This window comes from Peromyscus maniculatus, chromosome 19, assembly GCF_049852395.1.
Source record: "Peromyscus maniculatus bairdii isolate BWxNUB_F1_BW_parent chromosome 19, HU_Pman_BW_mat_3.1, whole genome shotgun sequence".
Taxonomy (NCBI): Eukaryota; Metazoa; Chordata; class Mammalia; order Rodentia; family Cricetidae; genus Peromyscus; species Peromyscus maniculatus.
In genome coordinates, this window is record NC_134870.1 from 20264689 (window position 1) to 20289366 (window position 24678).

Here is a 24678-nt window from a genome sequence, read left to right on the forward strand (position 1 = left end):
TATCTGGCTTGCATCAGGCGAATGCTACTACATTATTTTTGAGCCGAATTTCTCTTCTGACTCAACTGGAAAAAAAAAAAAAATTTTTTTTTGTCAAAGCAGGAAGACTGGCATGTAACCACACAAGCCATGCTTCCTGGTTTTTCCATTTGCCCTTAAGCAAGATGGCTGGCCCCACTTGCACATGCGTACAGCAGCCCGCCGAGGGGTTGTTCCGTCGCTTTTGATGGCGTTGCGGACGAGGATTGCTAGGTTACGGGCGGAGGGGCGGGACAGGAAGTTTCCGTGTTTTGAGGCACCGGCGGACCCTTGCTGGAGTCTTTGCTGTGTCTGGCTGGTTGTGTGGCTCCTGCGCGCCGAGCTGGCCATGGGGGAGGCGGAGAAGTTCCACTACATCTACAGCTGTGACCTGGACATCAACGTGCAGCTGAAGATGTGAGAGCCACGGCGGGGAGGGAGCGAGGGAGGGAGGGAGGGAGGGGCGGGCTGCTGCCCCGGGAGAGAGGGGCTGCTGCCCCGGGAGACGGGGGCTGCTGCCCCGGGGGAGGGGGGCGGCTGCCCCGGGGGAGGGGGGCGGCTGCCCCGGGGGAGGGGGGCGGCTGCCCCGGGGGAGGGGGGCGGCTGCCCCGGGGGAGAGGGGCGGCTGCCCCGGGGGAGGGGGGCGGCTGCCCCGGGGGAGGGGGGCGGCTGCCCCGGGGGAGGGGGGCGGCTGCCCCGGGGGAGGGGGGCGGCTGCCCCGGGGGAGGGGGGCGGCTGCCCCGGGGGAGGGGGGCGGCTGCCCCGGGGGAGGGGGGCGGCTGCCCCGGGGGAGGGGGGCGGCTGCCCCGGGGGAGGGGGGCGGCTGCCCCGGGGGAGGGGGGCGGCTGCCCCGGGGGAGGGGGGCGGCTGCCCCGGGGGAGGGGGGCTGCTGCCCGGGGAGAGGGGCAGCTGCCCCGGGAGAGGGGGGAGGCTGCCCCGGGGGAGAGGGGCCGCTGCCCCGGGGGAGAGAGGCTGCTGCCCGGGGAGAGGGGGGCGGCTGCCCCGGGGGAGAGAGGCTGCTGCCCGGGGAGAGGGGGGCTTCTGCCCCGGGGGAGGGGGGGCGGCTGCCCCAGGGGAGAGAGGCTGCTGCCCGGGGAGAGGGGGGCGGCTGCCCCGGGGGAGGGGGGCTGCTGCCTCGGAGGAGAGGGGCTGCTGCCCCGGGAGAGAGGGGCTGGTCCTCGAAGGGAATCTGCAGTAACCCGCACAGAAGTCCTCAGAGGGGCACGGAGCAGTTGGCATTTTCGACTTTGGTGCGACCACTGCTCTCTGCTTTTACGCAGGAAGAAATCAAATCTTAGAGGACGAATTTCCCCACCTAAGAAGGAGGAAGAAGATCTTTCCTTTTAGAGCAGGGCTGGAAGGTGGAACGGGGCATTTGACAGTCGGCACGATAGGCTAACTGAGCACATGGGTGCAGTTTTAACATGGTGCGGAATGATGGAGACATAGATCGAGACTTCGGGCAGTTTGACGTTTTAAAGGTAGAGACCTTGAGAGGGAGTCAGAAACAGAGTCTTTCAGTAAAACCTTGGGGCAGCTGGGATTAAGGGTGTGCACCACCACCGCCCGGCTTATATTTATTTATTTTTATGTGCATTGGTGTTTTGCCTGTGTAAGTGTGTCCAGGCCCCTGGAACTGGAGTTACAAACAGTTATGAGCCACCGTGTGGGTGCTAGGAATTGAACCTGGGTCCTCTGGAAGAACAGTCAGTGTTCTTAACCACTGAGCCATGTTTCCATTCCATGTAACTTTTCTGATGTTTCTAATCTATACCTATACATTGAATGTTTGCTTAAAAATTGGGCAAGTAAGTTGTCATTTTAAGTCAGCAAAATGTTGTTTTGTTTGTTTTTGAGACAGGGTTTCTCTGTGTAGTCCTGGAACTCTGTAGTCCTTGAACTCAGAGATACACCCACCTCTGCCCCCCAAGTGCTGGAATCAGTAAAATTAACCTTAAGGCCTGGATCAAGAGTGAGTGACAGGGCTTAAAATGAAACCCGAAGAAGAGAAATCTTTTCATGAAGTTAGAATAAGCTTAGCAGTGTTAGGATTTTCAGAGTTCCTTATCATTTATAAAAATGACATTACTTTTAGAAACAGGAAGTTATTATGAAATGGTTTATGGTTACTTGAACTGACATAAACTTCTTATCTTTATATATATTCATGCATGCTTTAGAACTATCCATCTGAAACAGTGTTTGTGCTTTCAGAGGAAGCTTGGAAGGGAAGAGAGAAGAAAAGAGCTACAAAGCTGTCCTGGAAGACCCAATGCTAAAGTTCTCCGGGCTGTACCAAGAGACGTGCTCCGACCTCTATGTGACTTGTCAAGTTTTCGCCGAAGGGAAGCCTCTGGCCTTACCCGTCAGAACATCCTACAAGGCATTTAGTACGAGATGGAAGTAAGTTTTTTTCTTCATTGTGGTTATTTTCTTCATTTACCATGTGAAAGATTATAGACTTCTTCCATAGCCCTATTGATATTCTGAGTAGAGATAGTTTAGCAGGGATCACCAGGAGTTTCTTAACTGTAGTTGACAGTTAAAAGTATGTACTATACAGGTAGAGATAGTTGTGTTGATGTGCTGGTGACTTTATGTTTGTATTTAATATGTAGACATTTTGCAGAGTAAGTATTTTACTCTTTTACAACATGAACCAGAACACAACCATGTCTGGACTCTCTCTACTGTTCTGTGGCCTTTAACAGAAATACTTTATATAGTTTGAAATGGCCAACCTATTGTTTGGACTTTAGAAGTCAATCTTATATCATATGCTCAGGTAAGATTTATAAACTTTTTTTTGTTTTCCAAATGAAACTTTCATTTTAGATTTAGAGTTTATTCATGTATTTGCATGGTATATTAGCAATACATTGTTGGCATGTAGGGCCAGAGTAAGATAACATGAAACTTTTTTTGGAATAGTGTTGTGGCTCCTTAATCTAATGTCCTGATATTTCTTATCTGATAGACTTTATGGGGCATTTCTAGTGTTTAGTCAGTTTTATTCTGCAGTCACATGGGATAACAGATGCATAGGTATTTGCTACTTTTTTTTTTCTTTTTTCATGCACGTGTAAAGTGTTTTGCCTGTATGTATGTATTTATGCCGTGAAGGAGTGTTGAATTCCCTGGAACTGGAGTTAGAGATAATTGTGAGCTGCCACATGAGTATTGGGAATCGAACCCAGATCCTCTGTAAGAGCAGTGAGTATTCTTGACCACAGAGTTGTCTCTCCAGTTCCAAATGTGTGCCCATAAGGAATGATCTATGCTCACAGTGTCCTGGAAGACACACGTCATGGCCACATGTACAGTCACACAGCTCTGTTGGTATACCGGAGTCTGGAAAAGGCTTTCCGAGAGAGGAAATGTGAGCATTGCTGGTCTGACTCCATCCAAATCAACTGTTTCAGTAGTATAATTTCTCTAGTTTATGTATAAATATCCATATCTATATAGCACACACATATTTAATACATTTTATTCTGGAAAATTTCAACTATATAAAAATATAGAAAATAATATGGCCAGGCATGGTGATGCATGTCTTTAATCCCAGCACTCAGGAGGCTATAGCAGGTGGATCTCTGTGAATATGAGGCCAGCCTGGTTTACAAAGTTAGACCCTGACTCAAAAAACTAAAACAAAGCACAACAACAAAGACATTATAATAGTACCATCATTACATCTAAAACAATGGACCAGAGTTCCTCAGTTTAAAATGTATTTAGATGTAGAATGTCATTGTCTTTGGTGAATACCACCTTTTTCCCCATTTTTCTTGCTATGGAAAACTTTTATTTTCTGTTTTCCAGTGTACCCAAAAGAACTTAGAACAAAGACAACTTTGCCTCCTCTCATTTGCTAGCACATTCATTCATTGTTTTTGCTATTATATGTTTACAAGGTTGTAAAATTACAAAAATAAGAGAAAAGAAAAGAAAAAATCCTTAAAACATTGATCACTAAAAGACCTAAGACAACTGTAGAAAATAGATTGAGGGAATATTTAGGGTATGTAACAAGAGAGTAGGCATTTTAAAAAAATTGACTGAAATAGAGAGAAAACAGATTTTTTTTTTTTGCAGTCTGCTGTTGGTATTTGAAAGGTGAATTTATTGCCAAACTCATCAAAATAAAAATGATGAATAAACATTTTCCACTTCCATTGTCCTATATAAGTAGTTCCCTACCAGAAGTGGTCTATAAACTGGGAGAAAAAGTTATTTTGTAAGTAGTAAGAACCTCTTACTACTTGAATTGCTACATTTCCTTGGTTTAGTTAATATTTTTGGGGGCATAATAAGGTTCTGCATTACCTAAATGTCTGATTGACTTGTGTGAGTTCTAATAATAAGGAATTCATCCAGAATGTGTCCAAGCCTATCTATCTCAATGCATCCTCCCATGTCACGTCCTACAGTAAGCTCTCCTAAAGGAGGACGACATGGCCCAGTGAGTAAAGGCACGTCCATCAACCCTGACAGCCTGAGTTTGTCCCTGGAGTCTGCATTTTGGAAAGAGAGAACTTTCTCTTGAAAGTTGTTCTCTAACCTTAATCACAGTTAATGCTGATCTTCAAGGTTTCATTTTTAGTTTTCCATAATTCAAATTAAGAGATTTGTTATTGTTACTGTTATTGGGATTGTTCTTTAGGCAGGTTTCTTTCTTCCATTCTTTCTTCCCTTTCTCCTCTCCCCCCTCTTCCCTACACAAAACTGACTTGAACTCACAACTTTTTGCATGCTAGGTAGGTACTCCAACACTGAGGTACAACCCCAGCTCCTTAAAGTTTTTAAAATTATTTCGATTCTATCCTGTTCTCTAAAACATATGAAACAAAGACAAAGAAAGAAAGAGAGGGAGAGCAAGCGAGAGGTGGGAGGAGAGAATAACAGGTTGGTATTAATTTAACAATTTCTATTTCAAAGTGTATTCATCTCTGGAGACTAGTCCAGTGGGGTCATGATGGGATTGCAATATCCAGATTAAGGTTTTGTAATCTGGACAAGGATTATTAGGGATTGGACTAGTACTAATGGATGGGGAATAACAGTGATGTTGAGAACACACAGCCTTTTGATGTTTGCATAGATCCTTTCATAGGATTTGCAACATCTAGATTAGCTCTTACATGTGTTAGCCAAAAGGCCACTTTCCTCTACAACTCAAGCTGCAAAAACCCAGCCTGTAAAACATTGAATCGCAGTTACTTTGATTTAAAGAGATCTTGGGGCCAGGAGTTTGATAGAGGAAGATTTGAGGGAAGGACCACTTGATCAAGGTACTGTCTCCCAGAATTTAAAGGGTAGACAGAGAGATGAGAGATCCCACAGATGAGTTTGGATATTGACACTAGTTTTTCTCTTGAGCTTTACCTCGTGGTAATTGTTTCCATGTCAGTCAGCTGCTGTGGTTTCTTCATCCACAGTTGATAACACTGTTCAGTACTTCTTTTTAAGTCTGCCTTGCCATGTGAGTAGTAATTAACTGAGTTGCTTATACTCATCTGTAGAGATAATGATGCTCTTAAATGTGCAATTTGGTTTTTTTTTTAAAGAACTTTATATAAAAAAGATTTGGTGATGTTTTGCTTCTAATCAGAATTGATGGATATCTCTAATTTTCTTGGAATTTCAAAATTTATGGTTGGCCATAAGTACTTTTATTGAGTCTTTGAAACTTTTGTTGTGTCTCACTGATGATACGTGTGTGTTTGATCTAAGATAAGCTGCTTTCAGGGTAATTGTGAGTGAATAGAGTTCTGTCTGCTCTCTGGTTATTCATGTTATTTGGGATTCTTTTGGGATTTTTAAAAGCTATCTGCTTACGGTAGTGGCAATTATCAAATGAATCCATTTTGAATGCTGAAGAATATTTACAAAGATGAGTATAGAGTAAGAAATTGCTGGTTCTTTCTGTATTATTAACAAACACACATTAACAAGTTAGCATTTGCAGGCATTCTTAGGAAGCATAGAATGCTAATAGCTAAGTGTCAGTCAAATAAATCAAGGTGCAGTGATCAAAATATAGTGTGAAAATCTTTAATAAGAAAGAACTTAATGAGATAGAACATATGTGCAAGTTGGTAATGTCCACATGTTATAAAAGCAAGTCAGCTTTGGCTTGGTGAGGTTTTGGTTATTTTGGGTTATCTTATTACCCTCAGGAATGCTTTAACATACCATGACTGATTATTTTATAATTGCAATATGATTTGGTTGTTTTCATAATATAAAATTGTGTTCTAGAGAATTATTAAAGAAAATGACAGCTTGGTTTAAAAATTTTAACATATTGAGACACGTTTCCAGATTTGATTATTTATTTTTATTTTTCTGCTGTTCTCTTTCCATACATCTTAGTGCTGTAACTTTTTCTTTTTTTCTGTTTTTTTTTGGCGGGTGGCGGGGGAGATGGGTATAGCTGAATTTCTATGCGGTCTTATTAAATAGAAAACATGGAGCCAAATATAGGAATGAAAGCCTTAGAGATCAGGGAAATAGTGAAAGCCACCAACCACCTTACCTCAACAGCTCTGTAGCTTCCAAAATGCGAGCTATTTCCTGTCTAACCTATGCCTTTATTGCTTTGCTATTCTGCCCTCTCATTGGCTCTTAGCCCAGCTACCTCACTTCCTTGTCATTGCCTGTCTGTACAGACCTTCATGTCTCTGTAGTTTATATTGGGATTAAAGGCGTGTGTCACCAAGCTTGGCTGTTCCCTAGTGTGTCCTTGAACACACAGAGATCCTGCCTGTCAAGTGATTGGATTAAGGGCGTGTGCTGCCACTGCCTGACTTTTGTGTTAATGGCTTGCTATTTCCTCTGATATCCAGGAAAACTTTATTTATTAACATACAGATAAAATATCACCACAGATGGCTATCAGTTTGTAGCTTGGGCTGGACTCAACCCTACAAATCTCTCTAGGCTGGTCTTGAACTAACAATAATAATCCTTCTCCCTCATGCTGAATTCTGGGATTATAGGCATATGTCCCACAGCTCAGCTTGAGTGTCCTGATTAAATGTCTTAATATAACAGTGCTATTTTTCAGGAGCTATATTCAAAATTTATGTGCTTATATTTGAACAAGCAGAAATGAGGGGATTTCCACATTATTTTTTAGCATACAAACCTAATCTTTTTGGAGTCTTCTCATCTGGCTGAACCATCTTTTATTGGTTAATTTGAAATAAAGATGCATATTTATTCTGTTGACTTTCTTTCCATAGTTGGAATGAATGGCTAAAACTCCCTGTGAAATACCCTGACCTGCCCAGGAATGCCCAAGTAGCCTTGACGATATGGGATGTGTATGGACCAGGAAAGGCTGTGCCGGTAGGAGGAACAACTGTGTCACTCTTTGGAAAATATGGGTAAGCATTGTGCCCGCTAGTCCACGGAGGGCTGTTTCTTGTTCTTTCCTAGAGAAGTTTGATTGCTTATGCAGTCTGGTTTTCTCTGTGAAAACCAGTTAAGTGCACAGGCCTTATACATTTCTAAGATTGGATCTGAAATGGATTTCCTACAGGATATGCTGTATTAGTTACTCTTCTCACCACTAAGTCAGTGACAAAATTCCCGACAAAGGCCACTTAAGGGTTGACAAGTGTGAGGGTCCAGTCCATCATGGTGGGGAAGGCGTGGCTACAGGAGTGTGAAGCAGAGGGTCCCATGCAGTCAGAAACAGAGAGATGGAAGCTGATGATCAGTTTCCTCTGCTCGTGTAGTCTGGGGTACCAGCTTGTAGAATATTGCTGCCTACATTAGGGTGGGTCACCCGAGTTAACCCAGTCTAGACACTGCCTCACAGACATGCCCCCAAATTTGTCTCAGAGGAGGTTCTGCATCCTACAGATTTTATAAGCAGAAGTAGCCATCACAGCGGCTAAAGGAACCAAAAAACACAATTTGTGTTACTCTACTGTTAAGTGAACGCTACTGTCACTACTGTTGGAATGGAGTCATTGTGAGTGAGAACTCAGAGTTCAGATCTGGAAACTGAAAGATGTAGTGCCTTTCAGTGGAAAGTCCTAGTGACTTTAACTGTCTGGCTGTTACCAGATGCTTTGATTTTTGTTAATATTTTGTTAAAAATATTAACTTACACATCAATAAATATAACTGAGAATTATCTTAATAGGTTTCTTGAGTATTTTCTATAAATTGCTTTAATGATATCTTTTGTCCATTTAAAAAAAATACAGTTATTCACATAAGAAGTGCCTTTTTTGATGTTGTTGAGACAGGATTTGACTATTTAGCCCTGGCTGGCCTAGAACTCACTCTATAAATTAATCTGGACTTGAAGTCACAAAGATCTGCCTGCCTCTGCCTCCTGAATTCTAGGATTTAAAGGCATGAACCACTGTGCCAAGCTAAAAGTGCCTTCTTTCTAATTGTTATTTTCTTAGTGATGTGTGAGGAGTCTTAGAACATGGAGGAAATTGGCCATTTGTGTTCTGTATTAACAGTTACTTTAAAAACACTAGTATTTCTTTTGGTTTGTTCTCTGAGATATATATTTACTAGATTGAATTTATGGAAGCCTTTTTTCCATTACACTTTTATTCCTTTATATTTAAAAATGTAATTGATCTAAACTTTTCTGAACAGGGTGATGCATTATGAATTGACTTTAACAACAGAAGCCCAAATCTGTATATATTTGTCTCAGTTCTTTTTCATAAGCCATCTATGACGATGTTAAAAAACCCTGTCATTATATCTGAATCTAAGAAAAGCAATAGTAGAGTATGTGAGGGAGGGAGGTTGTAGAGGTGGTCGCCCAGCTTTAGGTGCTCTTTCTTCAGTATCTGGTCTCCTGAGGCAAGTTAGTGAATAGCCTTATGCCTCAGTTTCTTCACCTATAAAATGAAATATGTCCACTTCATCGTTTAAGGTGATTATCTAAATAACATTTAATGAGCCTAGCAAATATTTTATTTTTAAGTGTTTTATTTATCAATAGTACATGTGTTGGTTAGTTGACTAGTGGTTGATGTGGGAGGGCCTAGCTCATTGTGGGTCTTGCCAGCCCAGGGCAGGTGGGCCTGAGTTGTATAAGAAAGCAGACTGAGCAAGTCAGGAGGAGCAAGCAGGTAAGCAGCACCCCTCCATGGCTTCTGCTGGGTGGAGAGGCTTAATTTGGTGTGGGACGGGCCTGGAGGTTATGGGCAGGTTAGGAGGGTTCTTACAGAAGCCTAGAGATGGCTAGAGAATGCAGGGACACTGGATGTTTGGCCTGGGATAGGTCTGGGGCCTAGGGAGGATACATGGAAGAGAGGATTAGGCGGACTCACAGGCCTAGACCAGGTAAAGCATGTCTGCGATTCTTTTATTGAGTAAAATTTCTTTTGCCTTCCATCCAAAGGGAGTGGAAAATGTGCCTTAGACAAATTAAATCACAAGGTTCTCCATAAAGTTAGTAGTAATAATTAGGAGTTCAATTTGTTTTCTTGACATGAGCTAGGATTCTAATCTTAGAGATCTGTTCATGCTATTTATCCATGTCTTGTGCCACCACAGTTGTGGGGTTTTTGGGTAACAGTGCTTTAGGCCATAGTTTTCTCAGATGTTTCTTTAGCAATAAAATATCATCGGTGGCCTCTTCTTCTGAAGGACCCTGGCACACACTTAGTAAAGTAGCCTGTAAAAGTGGCCCTTAAAGCTTTTAGTGGAAGGTGGCACACGGACGACCAACTTGTGCTCTTTGCCAGCATCTATTTGGTATTGTGAGTCGGTAAGGGGGAACATTTTAGCCAGTGCTAATAAATAATTTAAAGACTGATCTTTTACTATAGTTCTGCTAAAGCAAACCGTCTTTAACTTGAACATGTAGCTTCAGAGATTTCTAAGTAGCTTAAGAGCAGATTGGTTATTACTTAGATTAGTAGAAGCACAGGCAAACTGCAAATGATGTGCAGGTGTGTGTGAATTCTGAAGTCATGGTGTGGCTGCTATGGTGGCATGGCCCTGCCAGCTAGAGCCGCCTTGGCAGCTGGTCCTGAGCCTCTGATGGAGCTGAAGAAGGACCTGCTGTGCCGTTGCCCTGTCTCGTCTGTTTGGCTTAATTTCCCAAGGGGACACAAGGCCGCGCACGTCTTCTGCCTCCCCACCTGGGAGCTGTGTAATTTTAGGCAAGTTTTCATTAGTGTCCAAAGCAAGTGGTGTGATCACGTCATCATCACCAGTACTCAGCATACCCCTCCCCAGCACCCCATTTTAAACTCTTTTCTAGATATATCCCAAGGTGCCTAAATCATTTATTAGACTGTCTTCCTGCCAGATGTGGCTTTTTGTCTTTAGTTAATTCTGCCGGAGTATCCACTGAGGAGTGGAGCGGCAGAGAGAAGCAGGGATGCCGTGTGCTGTTTCTGAAGGTGCATGTGAGGGCCTCACTTTCAGGATGCTCAGTTACATCACTGCAGCCAGTTCCTCAAAGCCTGCCTTAAGGTTGTTCTGCCTTTTGTTTCGTTTGAGACAAGGTCTCATTCAATGCCTGTGTTAACCTAGAACCTGTGATCCTCCTGCCTCCATCTGATCTGTTTGATATTAAAAGAGAAAGAAATTTAACCTTATAAGAGGCTGTGTTTATGTGTTTTTGTAATAACTTAGGAAAATCTTCAATATACGTTTTTTTTTTTTTTTTTTAGTTTTTCGAGACAGGGTTTCTCTGTGTAGCTTTGCGCCTTTCCTGGAACTCACTCTGTAGACCAGGCTGGCCTCGAACTCACAAAGATCCGCCTGGCTCTGCCTCCTGAGTACTGGGATTAAAGGTGTGCACTGCCACTGCCCGGCTATACTATTTTTATTAATGAAAAAACTGGTGTATACTAAAGAGTCAACATTATTTATTCATGGTCACAGCCATACATTCCATAGATGGTACAGTTGTTAACCAAACCCAGGCACGCTTATAGAAAAATTATGTACCTTAGCAGTTTTCATTTCCATCCTGTAAATGTGATAATGTTCTCTTAGCTAGAAATTTCATATCTGCTCTTCTAAGATGTCTGCTGAAGTGAGTGCTGTCCTCCAAGCATGGCTAACACTTGCAGGGAGAGATCCCCTTTGATTGGCCTTGTTGACTTTCCACTCTTCGGAGGAGGGTGTAGGGAGAATCACTGGACCTATACCTGGGATTCACAGTTACCTCATGCATTTTCCAGCCATTTGTATGCATTTTGCCCCAACTAAGTGCACCTGCATTGTATCAGGAGGTGTTAGTTTATGTAGACTGTGGAAGGCTAACTGAAGTGAGGCTGCATTGGCATGACCATGGGCAAGTATGTTCTGGAATGAGACTGGCCCATGTCTGCCTTGTGGTCACTTATGTTCCTATAAGTAATTAATTGCTCACTTATGCTCTGGATTTTACCTTGGTTTGCCACTGAACCAGATAAGAAAGAGGTACACATTTGCTTAAGCCTGCCCAGGAATGAGTTCCCTCAACACTGATAACATATGCATTGGGTTTAGATCATTTAGATAATTTTAGATAGACTACTCTCATTTTCTGATTATCTGAGGGAGAAAGAGTGGCCTGAGGAGAGATTTGTGGATTTTAGCAGCTCAGCTCAGTGCTGCACAAACCATGGGGGACTCGGAGCCTGGCAAGCTTGACACATTTCTTTATGATGAGCTGCCTAAGTTACTTCTTACTCTGAACTTTTGTCCTTATAGCATGTTTCGCCAAGGAATGCATGACTTGAAAGTCTGGCCTAACGTGGAGGCAGATGGCTCCGAACCCACAAGAACTCCTGGCAGAACAAGCAGCACACTCTCAGAAGATCAGATGAGCCGCCTTGCCAAGGTACACAGGCTTCTGAGACAGAACTCTGACTGGTGCGAATCAGTGGACCTTGACATTGGGAATCCTGTCAGTTGTCTTCTCGGTTTAAATTAAACTGTAGTGACAGTTTTGAGATAGGATTCATGTACCTTCACTCTTGAAAGGTGTATGGTCCATATCCTTGTATTCATCCTAGCTGTCTGACTTCAGGACATTTTCACCTCTAAAAGCTCCATGTACTTGATAGTCACTCCTCATTCCATCCCCCCTCACTTCCTGATGGCTGCTGGTCCACTTTCTGTATGTGGACTTCTGCACCTTTTGTCTAGACTTGCATCAGATTTGGAAGTGTAGGTCTCTAGTATTTTCTTTATCATGTCTGTTTTCTATATTGTTCTTTTAAGTGAGAAGGGTAGCATAGCTCCCTAATAGGTATGCTTTCTAGTATAGTCTTTCAGCTTCCTTTCTCTCTTTCTAAATGAATAAAACTGAAGATGTATTTCAGCTGCTCATTCCCAGGTCTTGCCTGTCTTCTTCCTGGGTGTGTAGGACAGTTCACAAGCTTCTCTTATGTCTACCCTTTTGTTAAGAATTTATCAGCAGTGAACTTTGATTTGGCTACTTTCCATGGCTTATACATAGACATTTTATTAGAATCATCTCATATATACTCCGTGGGTTACTAAAATTTGAAAGATTTGGTTTTTAAGTGTTTCAAGGCTTGCAACCAAAGGATAATGGGACTGTGAAATGAAGACCAACCATTAAATAGCCCATGAAAAGATGGTGTTAGGTAATTATTAAACAAAGATTGTCAACTCTAAGCTGGAATAATGCTTTTACTCCGATTTGTTGCGTAACTATGGAAGTTAAATTCTAACTACAATATGAGTAATTAGCATTTGAAAGCCCACTTTATAAATTGACTTTTTAAAAAGTCATAGTAATTTTAATGGAATAAATCTCTCTAATGATTTAGACTGTTTTATAAACCTGCCTAGTTTTTCTGTGAGGAAAAATGGCTATGAGAAAGAAGTTATACTGTATAGTGCTCAGCTTAGGTCTTATTTTTTTTATAATTTGGATATCCTAGAGTTTTAATAGGGAACAGAAAAAAATGTATGTATTAAAATATGCAACTCCCTACATCTTTCCATCTCTAAACTTTTATAATTAGTGCTATTTTCTGTTTCAATGGATTTGTGAGCATAGTAAGAGACCAGACTTGAGGGCTGTCTGTTAACTTGCAGAGTCTGGACCAGCCTCTTGGTAGTGATGGACCAGTGTGTACACTGTTCCCTTCAACTCTATTTTTCAGCTTGTCATACTGTAAGAATTTTATGATGGGATGCATATCCTCCTGGGGCTTTGGATGTGACCACTGGTCTCTGGCGTTTGATTTATACCGAGTCTGTGTCTTTGGACTTGAAAGGTTAGTGCAGAAGCATGCTTTCTCACTGTCTCCTTCTCATTTTAGCAGCTCTGCGTGATGCCTTCGCAGTGTGCTTTCCTTTCTGTCAGTTTGATTAAGAGGAGGCAAAGAGAAAGTAACAAGGAGATGACAAATGTTTCGTGGTCTGTGTGGAGATAGTCGGGAGTGTGGGGAAGTGCGCACTCCAGCAGTGAAGAGGGGAGCCAGGGAACTTCACAGAGCTCCATCTGGTCACTGTGGGGTGGGGTCTGACCTCAGGCTTATTGCAGCAGGAGCCAGAGGACAAAAGGTGGACGTGATACACAGAAACAGGACAAACAGATACTACACTTATCCTGCTGCCTGGATTGGGTTGCAGATTGTGGGGAGAGTACTCATTTTCTTAAATGCTGTCTATACTTAACTGTAGTACCGCACTGCACATGCTGTTCACATCATTAACATGGCAGTTTATAAAAACCGAATGGAAGGCATTCTGCCTTTAATCAAGGTGTTCAATTATAATCTAAGTCATTAAGAGAAAATACAATAGAAAAATGATAGTTGAAAGTATGAACTGTCTAAGAAAGTAAAGACCCAGTGAAGTACAGATGTTTCTACAAAAAACATACACATTTTAAAGGAAAGCATAGACATAGAGAAGAACCAATTGAAAGTCCTTTTAGGGAGTTAGTCCTCACCGAGAAACAATTGAGACTTGACAGCACACAGTAATGAACACACTACAGAAACTGTCTTTGCCTTGAAGTAGGAACACCCCTGTTCACATATTTGAGCTTTAGTCATGGACTTTAGTCATGATGAACAAGCACAACTTCTGTTTTTTAAATGCTTGTCTTACAAAGAGAATTATTGACTGATTAGAGTTCACAGAGAAACTCATTACTGTACAAATGGGAAAAATATGCTCCTGGCCATAACACTGGGTTGGGTGAAAGTCTCGTGTTGTCTCATTTATCCCTCTAGATGTTTTTAAAGTGACTTTAAAGTAAAATTACTGTTGTGATTTGAATGAGAAGAGCCCCGTAGTCTCATATATTTGAACACGTGGTCCCCGGGTGACGGGACTGTTTGGGAAGGAGTAGGAAGTGTGGCCGTGTTGGAGGAGATGTGTCCCTGGGGGCAGGCAGGTTTAGAGGTTTCAAAAGCCCACACCATTCCCAGCTAGCTCTCTCTGACTCCTGCTTGCAGACCAAATTGTAAGCTCTCAGCTGTTCTGCGGCCACGGTTTTGCTCCACCATCGTGGACTCTAACCCTCTGAAACCGTAAGCCCCTAATTAAGTGCTTTCTTGTATAAATTGCCGTGTTCATTTTGTTTTAGGATGGCATAGAAAAGTAACTGGGACATCTGATGAAATTACTCAAGGTTATCAGGCTTGTTCAATGGTACCAGTGACATTACCTAAAATATCAGACAGAATAATGTTTGCTCTGGATAACACACCTTTTATAAACAGCTTGTTTGGTTCGATTACATCTCGCCATTGTTTTGTGTTACAGCCAGGGTTTGGGAATCCCTTGTCAATTGTTTCCTGATTTTGCTGAGTGGCATCTTCTCAATTATTCACTTGGCTTACTCACAGTTCTCCAGTGCTATCAAAGCCTTTAACTAGGCTTAAAACAAGTGGCACTGAGTAGACTCTGTTTTAATGCCAGTGTGATATTGATCTCTAAAACATTATTGATTGATGTTCTGAAAAATCTATTCTCTATTTTTACAGCTATAGTTTCTGCCTGAGGAAAAGAAAGTAACATGCTTTTAAAACTAGATTAATCTCCAAGAAGATGAAATGAAACTTTTATATGGCAAATACTAGTCTTCCTGAGTAATGAGACTTATGAGTAATGTTTAAAAGTAAAATTGAAGAATTGTGGACAAGATTTCATTAATCCAGAAGATAGAAAAACAGATGAAACTCTTTTGCTTGCTAAGAATTAAATATATAGGCAAAGGCAGACTCGGACATGCACATATGTGTTCTCACGTTCCTTTAAGTCTTAGTTGTTCAGATGAATTTTACGTATGGCTATATTATGTCTTAGTTACAGATTATTTCATGGCTTATGTTGGATTTTGATATAGATAGGACTTATTATTTTTGTTTATTTCAGAGATACATCTTTAAATAATAGAAATCTGTGAGTCAGCTACAGTCTGTCTGTCTGACTGACTGTCTTGTGTGCCCCTGACACATATATTAGGACCAGGAATAAAACTTTTTGTCAGTATTTAGTTACATCAGTTTGTTCCAGGCTTAAGAACGGTGTTAGGCCAGGAACAGTGGTACATGACTTTAATACCAGCACTGGGGAGACAGAGGCAGCCAGATGGATCTGTGAGTTCAAGGCCAGCCTGGTCTCTATAGTAAGTTCTGGGTTAGTCAGTCAAACAAACAGACAAAACAAAATAGAACAAAAAAGGAAAAGAAGAAAAGAAAGCAAGGTACTAGAGGTGAAAAGAGTCAAGTAATGGTCTTTTTTTCCCCCCTCTTTTTCTTTCTTGGTTTTTTTGAGACAGGGTTTCTCTGTGTAGTTTTGGTGCCTGTCCTGGAAATCGCTCTGTAGACCAGGCTGGCCTCGAACTCACAGAGATCTACCTGACTCTGCTTCCTGAGCTCTGGGATTAAAGGCATGTGCCACTGCTGCCTGGCAAATAATGACCTTTTAACTTGAGGGAGTGTAGAGTAAAACAGCAGAAATTTGCAGGAGTACACCTGATAAGGATTATGCAGAACAAGTCCTGCCTGTGGTACAAAGCAGCAGGGACTGGCCAGCGTGGCTGTATTCACAGAGGTTCTGGGAATTTGAAGCTTTCGTCTGTTGAAAAACAATTTCGATTTATTTATTTACGTGACAGAGAAAAGAGGCAAAACAAAACAAATGCCTGCTTTTAATTACCTGTGGAGCCATGTGAACAGTTTTTTGATGGGGATTTGGCGAGCTGGTAAAATAACTAGCACTGTAAACCGGAATGGAAGAAAACCGGTTTATATACTGCACCGCACGGTGGTGTCAGAAGTACCATCTGACTGTGGCGATGGGTGGTGGGGTTTCCATTTTGGAGTAGATCTTACATCATGGCAAACCTCTTTGCAGTTTTCAGGCATGTAATTGTCACTGTGCAAATGAGGGCAGTCCTGGTCGGGACATGTTCCTTTCTGGTGGTTGGTGTGAGCCACTGTGCACGAATCTTGTGTTTGAGGGCAGCTGTGTGACCTGGCTGAGGCCAATTTTGTTGGATCGTGCCATTCTGCTGCTCTGCTCTTTGGACAGAATAAAGCTTTTTTTCCCCCTCCAACTTCCTGTTAAATGTTTCTATTACTTTATTTATTTATTTATTTATTTGAATTATTATATCACTCCTTCTTTGACTTCTAAGTCAGAAAAGTCCTGGGCAGAGATCAAAAGTTTGCAAATACAGGGCTGGAGGGATAGCTCAGCCGTTAAAGGCTAGGCTCACAACCAAAAATATAAAAGTTTGCAAATATTTATTGTCCGTCCTGTTTGTCATCCTTCTACTTAGTTCTTCTCACTCTGTGATATAAGTAAGTACGAGGCTCTGCCAGATTCATGGCTTCAGCACTTGAGCTGCTTCCAGTCGGCCTGACAGACAGGCAGCTGCTCTGTTTCCAAGGTCCGCTGTTGACAGGCCCTTCCCCGCTGCTCCTGGTCTGGAGGTGGTGGCAAGCTGGGCTGCTCTAGTCCTTGTCCTTTGCACTTTTATCAGCACCCACTGATCTGTGATCTTATACTTAAGCATGACATCTTCCATGATATCTGATAATATATGATTAGAAATCCAAGGAGTTTCCTGGCCATGTTGCTGTTGTATTGATTCTAGTCAGTTCTTTTATTTAAATAGCCTTGACAACTCCTTTCCATTTAGTTCTGGGTGAAGTTAGGGCATAATAATTTTTCCATTATTTGGGGGACACTGATCTTCCAACTCTGTCTGGCTTCTTGTGACTCCTTTAGAATCTCCCATATGTGACAGAGTGACACTTGCTGACTCTTCCTAAAATGGATACCCAACAAGGATGATGACTTCCCAGGCGTTTTTTAGTAGATGGATTTCTCACCCTGCTGCTTAGCAGGGTGCAGATCTTCTTGGAAAGATGTAGGTCACTGACATTTCAGACTCAGAATGAAACGAAAGTTTATCCCAGGAGCACATACAACTTGCCTACACTCTCCTTTGTTGAAGTCCCTTTTGATCCTCAGCATCAGTAGAAATGAAGGTAACTAGCTGAGACTGGAGGACTACTCTTGTCTGGATGTTGTTATCATCACCAACAAGCTCTCAGGAGCTGCTTTCAATATGCATAATGGTTATAGTTATGTAAATCCGATACATGTTAATGCAAAGTAACATTTAATTATTAATTATTATTTCATGGTCCTTGAGCCCTGCCTAAAATAAAAGCCGTTATGGTTTGAAGATCTAAAAGGAACTTTGGGAGCTGAAGCGTATTGAATTTGTTGTGTTGAATTTGGATGAATTATTTAGAAGAGTTTCCCACCAAGCCCACACCATTCCCACCAAGATGTGTAGCCTTCAGAGAAGCCATTCTGGATGATCCGGCTCCAGCCCCATGTCTCAAGGCAGTAGCTTCTTCAGAAACCATGGGAAGTAATGAAGTGAATGCTGTAAGCCTCTAACTGGGCATGCTTTATATTGATAAGTAAATAGGGTAAATGTCTGGAAGACATATTTAGTAGCAACTATTCGGTTCTGCAGAACTTCTGTAACTAAGTTGAGAAATACCTAGAATTTCTGTAAATATCAAGGTGTAATGTAGGAGCGATTGAACAGTCACCATAACATATGTAAATGGCTCTTGATTTTCCACTCACGTTTGAATTCCTCATTATTTTCCTCTGTCGAGGCATACAGACATTACTTACGTTTCTCATTGCAGCAGTTTCGAGTGTATGTGCTCCGTCACTTACTGAACAGCTCCCGCAATTGAGGTCTGAAAGATAATTTATACTTGACCTTTTTGCTGGCTTTACCAAATTTAGTATTCCTTCTGTGATAGCTGTTCAGAAGACTGAGAAAGGTCTCATATTTGGTATGCAGCTAAGAAAAAAAGAACGCCTAGCATGTGCAGGGAGTGACATGTATCACCAGTGACATCGATTCGGCTGGTACAAATGGCTACACAAAGTTCTCGATGTATCTGGATATGCGTAATGAAGATGAAGGAAACCTCACTTCATTTTCCACCAGGAAACAACTTACCATTGCCGGTGCTTTCCTCAGAGCAGATCGTTGTGGGGACCAACTGCTGGATCCTAAACACAGAACTGATGTTTAGTGAATAACAGAAACCAGAGGAGCTGAAATTGTGTAATAACTGTGTACCCACAGAGAGTAGACCCCAAAGACAGGCAGATGAGAAGCGACCGAGTTTCACCCACATCATTCCAAACTGGCTTTGACAGTAGAAAACACAAAAGTTATCTAACTTTGTTTCTGTGAGCAGAGTAACAGTAGGAATCAGTAAGAATTTATGTGCTATGTAATGGAAAGAAAAAACGACACATATATCAACCTTTAGTACCTACCTGTATGGGATGGTACCACTGTCATGTTTTGCATCTCCCTGCATGTTAGGGCACAGATAGAAAAGAATACTTTTTGTTGGCATGGGCTCAAAAGTGACAGAGTTTAAAAAGAGTTTGTCAGTGTTGGAACGAGGCATCCAGCTTACAGTGTGACCCTCTCCTGTAAGCCACACTGCTTGGTCTTTGGTCCTTGTGACTGTTTTTCATTCTCACTGATGTAGCTTGCACATCCGTCTGACATTCTACCAGAGCCAACAGAGTACCTAGCCCTTGCTGTATGCGAGTCATTACACTGTTCACTCACTGGTGGTGGTGTGCTTTTATTAAATCGTTTAAGTTAGCATAAACACCACGTGTTTCAAGGCAGCATCTCTGTACTTGTGTCGTACTCCATTCTTACCCTGCCCTCTTTCACGTCCCACCTCTGATTTACTAATCTCCTTCCTTCTCCCATATAGTCCCATTTGCTGTCAGGTCCCACAGATTCCATTATCCTCCCCTTTGTCCTCTCCCTTTTTAAAGATCTCTTCCTAGTTTCAGTCCATTTATTACTTTCATGTTTTACGCGCGCACACGCGCGCGCACACACACACACACACACACACACACACACACACACACACATACCACAAATTCACATCTAGATTTAGCCTATGAGAAAATATGCAGTATTTTCTGAATCTGTCATATTTCATGTTAGATAATGATCTTTGTTCCATCATTGTCTCTCAGGTGTGATTTCATTCTTTATGGCCGAATAAAATTCCTGTGTGTGTATGGTGTATGTGCACATCACATTTTCTTTATCCATTCATCCTTAATGGACGTCTAGACTGCTTCCGTTTCTTTATAGACATGAGTAGTAGTTCCTAAGATCTCTATATCTGTTTTCATTTAGAGGTGACCATGGGGGAAAAGGTACTGTTTGCTAGTCAAAAGAAAGTTGATTATTTCCTAATTAGTACTTTTGTATTACAATGGACCTCAGACTTTTTAAAAAAGGCTTTATTACTTATGTGTGACTGTTTTGCCTGCATATATGTAAGTGTGCTACTTGTGGGCCTCCAGCTCACAGAGGCCAGAAGAGAGAGGGCACTGGGTCCCTTGGAAGTGTAGATACTGGTGATGGTCACTGTGGGTGCTGCGAACGGAACCCTGGTCTTCTGCAATAACTTCGAATGTTCTTAACCACGGAGCCACCTTTCTATCCCCCGAATCGCTAACAATTTACATACGGTTGTCACTCTGAAATACTGTGAGCTCATAGTTGTGGTGGCGTCAAGGAAGATGAAGAGTACTAGTGCTTATGGCTTCCAGTTGTGAGTGAGGTCATAATTAACAGTGCTGTTTGATGTCTTTATGGAAATATTGCCATGTCATGGACAGTGAGTAGGAAATCGATAAGCTAAGGGAAGTGGTAATAGAAGGTTTGGATGCCCAGTTTTGCTTCATTCTGTGAATTTGTTGAGAAAGTTTTGATATATAAGTAAGGATGACATTTAAAATTTACCGGGTCAATATCAAAGCTAGTTCTAATCTGAGGACCTTGTAGCTTATCTTGACTTCTCTATGAATCTTAAAAGCCACTATGATACAATGTGTGACAGTGTGGAAGACCTCAGTGCACTCAAACATGGGCAGTGTGAGAATTTTAAAACCTTTATTGTTGTTTCCTAAAATAAAGGCACACATGCGTGTGTGTGTGTGTACTTAATTCTTAGAGTAATGATTTATTGGTGCCCAAGAATTGCCTGTGTATAGCTCATTTTTTCAGAATATTTGCTACATTAAAATGAGAAGAATAGAGAAAAGGTGGTTTATTTTCCCTTATAGGATCTTTTATTATAATTTCCTGTATGATAATCAAAATATAAGAGCTATAGAACATCTAGATAACAACCAGGAAGGACTTATGTTCTCTTGCTTACTAACCACGGCAAAATTGCAGGCTTGATTTTAAAGACTTATTTTTAATGCTTTTTTTCATTTTCAGAGAAAGGTTTGTCTCTTACCTGGTTTCTTATTCTGATATTGTATGTAGTTTTGATATGTGGTTTGTATGTGGGAATCTGAGGTGCAGGGATGGTTCACATGTGGAATCTGATGTTCTAATGTATGGAATTATACATAGATTGTAATGTGTAGGAGTGCTTCATGCATGTAATCTAATGTATAGGAACACTTGTATGTGGAATGGGATGTATAGAAGGGATTATGTGAAACTGACAGTACAGACTCAGGATTCTTCATCTTAGATCTTCGAGCCCAAGTGTTTTGAATTTTGAATCATTTTAGACTTTGAAGTATTTGTACATACTTGATAAGAGTTCTTGAGTGTTGGCCCCAAATATAAGCATAAAATTCACCTATTGTAATCTACATTATATTGTCTTAAGTAGTGTGAGAATTAATTTTTTTTAAGATTTATTTATTATGTATACAGTATTCTGCCTACACACCAGAAGAGGGCACCAGATCAAATTACAGATGGTTGTGAGCCACCATGTGGTTGCTGGGAATTGAACTCAGGACCTCGGCAAGAGCGGCCAGTGCTCTTAACCTCTGAGCCATCTCTCCAGCCTGAGAATTCTTTTTAATGTACTGTATACAGTGACCAATTCTATGAGGCTGATGTGGAGTTTTCCACTGTGGCCTCCTAAAATTCTTTGGGTTTTGTAGTGTTATACGTTCTTGATTTTCAAGTCAGGGTTGAGTGATCAGTTGCCATCCTCCATCTTCCTTTTTTGATCTGTGTTGAGATTAACCCTGTTGTACTTTCTGCAGCTTACTAAGGCTCATCGGCAAGGACACATGGTCAAAGTGGATTGGTTGGACAGATTAACATTTAGAGAGATAGAAATGATAAATGAGGTAAGTTAGTTTCTTTACTATGTCAGAATACATTTTGTAGATTACTAAGTTAATTTTTTAGAAAAGATTCTTTATTGCCAGCTAGCCTACTTCAGAGCTGTGAGTTTTACATTAATAAGCAAAAAACCTGGCCTCTTAAAGTTAATGTAACTTGGACCATCAGCAGGGGCTGCCTGCCATATGTGAAGGCTCAGAGGCTCCTCGTTTGTGTTCTCACTCATGCTGTTGAAGTTCCTGTCATTGTTCGCTGAGTACTGCAGCAGTACTTTCTCCTCTCTGAAGTTACCACATGGCATCTTTAGAAGGGCGCTCTCCAGCCCACACCTCTGTTTCATTAACTACTTACTGGATGTTGGACCCTCAGTAAGCATTGTACATAGTCTGCTTTTTCTTGACCTTGTGTATCGGGCCATTGCAAACATAAAAGATGACTTCAGTGAGTCTTTTAAAAAGTTATATTTGAGTATTACGTATATTTGTTTTAAGACTACCACATGTTTGATACAAGATTTTGTGTCTAGAGAATGGAAACAACTTTATGAATCAAATTCTAAGAGGAGAATATCACTGATAATGGTAATGACAACGGTGATGTACATATTACATGACTTAATTCTTCTGATACCTTAAAGGATTCTCAGCAGCAGAGAAGGAGAGGAAGAGAGGGAGAAAGGTGGTAGAGATTGAGTGTGGAGAACCACTGTTCTTGTTTTAAATGAATCTGGTAGTGCTTAACATTTATATTGATTGTAAAATTGAGATCTTTTAAAAATGAATTCATATGTTCTCAACACAAACTACTAGAAGAGTTACCTTTTGCACTTTTAATAATAGTTCCATTAAAAAATAGTTCATTCAAAACATGTATGTTTTCTTCCATGTCAGTGCTTTGTGTGTGGAAGTGTAGCATTGGGCTTACTTCACTGCCTTTGCTGTGCTGCCCTTCCTGTCTGCTTTTCACCAGACAGTAGGTTGTACTTGATGGAAATGAACAATTTAATAACACTGGTGGTGTACCTGCTTATATGTCTGTGTACCACCTGTGTGTAGTGCCAGCAGAGGCCAGAAGAGGGAGTCAGATTCACTTGCAGCTGGAATTACAGATGGTTGTTAGCCAATTTACAGGTGCTAGGAATTGAACTCTGGTCCTCTGGCAGAGCAGTTGGTTCTCTTAACCAGTGAACCATCTCTCCTCTAAGAAACCTGTCTATATATTGTCATTTTATGTATTGGATCTAAAGACATCTGTAAAGGTGTTTTGGGAAGATTAGTCAAATCATTTTGGTCTATTTATGTTTTTGAGAGTGCATATTATATATGCACATAGATAGATTAGCTAGATAGATGAATGGATGGATAGATAGATAGATAGATAGGTAGAATCTATTTTTTGTTCATGTTCAGAGAAGTAAATATCCCCCAGTATAGATACAGTGTTGATAAAAGTTGTAAATGACAGATTATCTTAGAAACATTCAGAAATTGTAAAAATTTTATAAAAATTAGTTAAATCTCTTATCTTTGGTTATGAACTTAAAAAAGAATAAAACAAGGTTACTTTTCTGTACCAATAATACCTGAAGTGGGTTAGTTATATAGTTTAAAGGTGACGTTCCTAAAAGTTGTTACAAGCACAAATTATCTTTATTTTTGAAATAAAATAAAATAGTTCTCAAAACACCTTCAAATTTTAAGATCATCAAATCTAAAATGCTGATTAATCCCTGAATTTTATTGAGATTGGAGATGGTCTGCCAAGTAACATACTCATCTAGATAAAACAGTGATTTTGTATGGGCTATTACATGTAGATAACAACAAAAGTTAGATTTTAAGTAGTAGTTGATTGATTCATATATTGCTCAATTGTGGTAAAAATTCTCATTTAAGAAGGGTTGAAAATGGTCATTTATGTACATTTTTTCTTCTTTTTAGAGTGAGAAACGAAGCTCTAATTTCATGTACTTGATGGTTGAGTTTCGCTGTGTCAAGTGTGACGATAAGGAGTATGGCATTGTTTACTATGAAAAGGTATTTTCCTTGGAACTCTTTGCTTTCTAGCACCAAGGGCTGGGGTAGAGATCTTCCTGCTCAGACTCAGGATTTGGTTGCAGAGAGCAATCACAATAGCTTTCAGCAGCATCTGCTTCTGCACAAACAATCCTGTCACATAGCTGCAGTCCATTTTGCTCATGCACTTCTGGGTCACAAAATTCAATAAGTATGCAAGTGATTAAAACTCTCTGATTAATTGTTCTGCAAGTTAGTGAGTATGGCACTAAAGTAATAACATTATTTACAGCTATCCATTTGCACCATAAAGTAGGAAATCATAGTGTTTTGTTGGCAAGACATTGAAAGTTCAGATGTCAGTTATTTAACCTGTATGTAAAATGTTGGAACTATATATGTGTTTTGCTTATTGAAAGCCTTCATTGACATGTGTTTATATAGTTTATTCAAATTTTGGAGACCGTGTTTTTAATCGACTGAAATAACAGTTGTGTATTATTCATGTTTACTCATTATGGGAAGGATAGCCCAGTGTTCGGGATGTAGCTATATCAAAGTATTTGTTTTAAATTCATGTTGAAGGGATTTCCTTTAATGTTACAGAAATACTTATATATTTAAATGAATACTTATAGACTTATATGTATACTTACATAGATAAATATATACTCTTTTTATATGTATTCTTATATATGTAAATGTATACTTATATACTTGTATGTATATTTATATCCTTGTATGTATAGTTTGAAACCTCAAAGTAGAGTTTCTTTCATTACTATGGAAATAGTGTTTAAATCACATAAATGAGAACAGAATTCTTGTGTGTGACATGAGATGTAAACCCTTGTAGCACTCAGTACAGTTTATACACGGGTCATTTGTTCATTAGAAGTAGTAGTTCTTTTAATCACATTTGCATGTTAGTATCATTTATTGATGCTGCTTCTAGTGACTTCATGC

General features: G+C 40.7%; 1 protein-coding gene across 1 annotated transcript in view; it reads left to right on the forward strand.

The window, feature by feature from the left end:
• Positions 1 to 230: 230 nt before the first annotated feature.
• The window catches only part of Pik3c3 (phosphatidylinositol 3-kinase catalytic subunit type 3), a 93906-nt gene continuing 69458 nt past the window's right edge, over positions 231 to 24678 (forward strand). Inside the window, exons 1-6 of the mRNA XM_042263721.2 lie at positions 231 to 435; positions 2233 to 2421; positions 7269 to 7412; positions 11722 to 11851; positions 21616 to 21702; positions 23638 to 23733. Coding sequence (XP_042119655.1) covers positions 368 to 435; positions 2233 to 2421; positions 7269 to 7412; positions 11722 to 11851; positions 21616 to 21702; positions 23638 to 23733 — 714 coding nt within the window. The 5' untranslated portion in view covers positions 231 to 367. The remainder of the gene's footprint in view (positions 436 to 2232; positions 2422 to 7268; positions 7413 to 11721; positions 11852 to 21615; positions 21703 to 23637; positions 23734 to 24678) is intronic.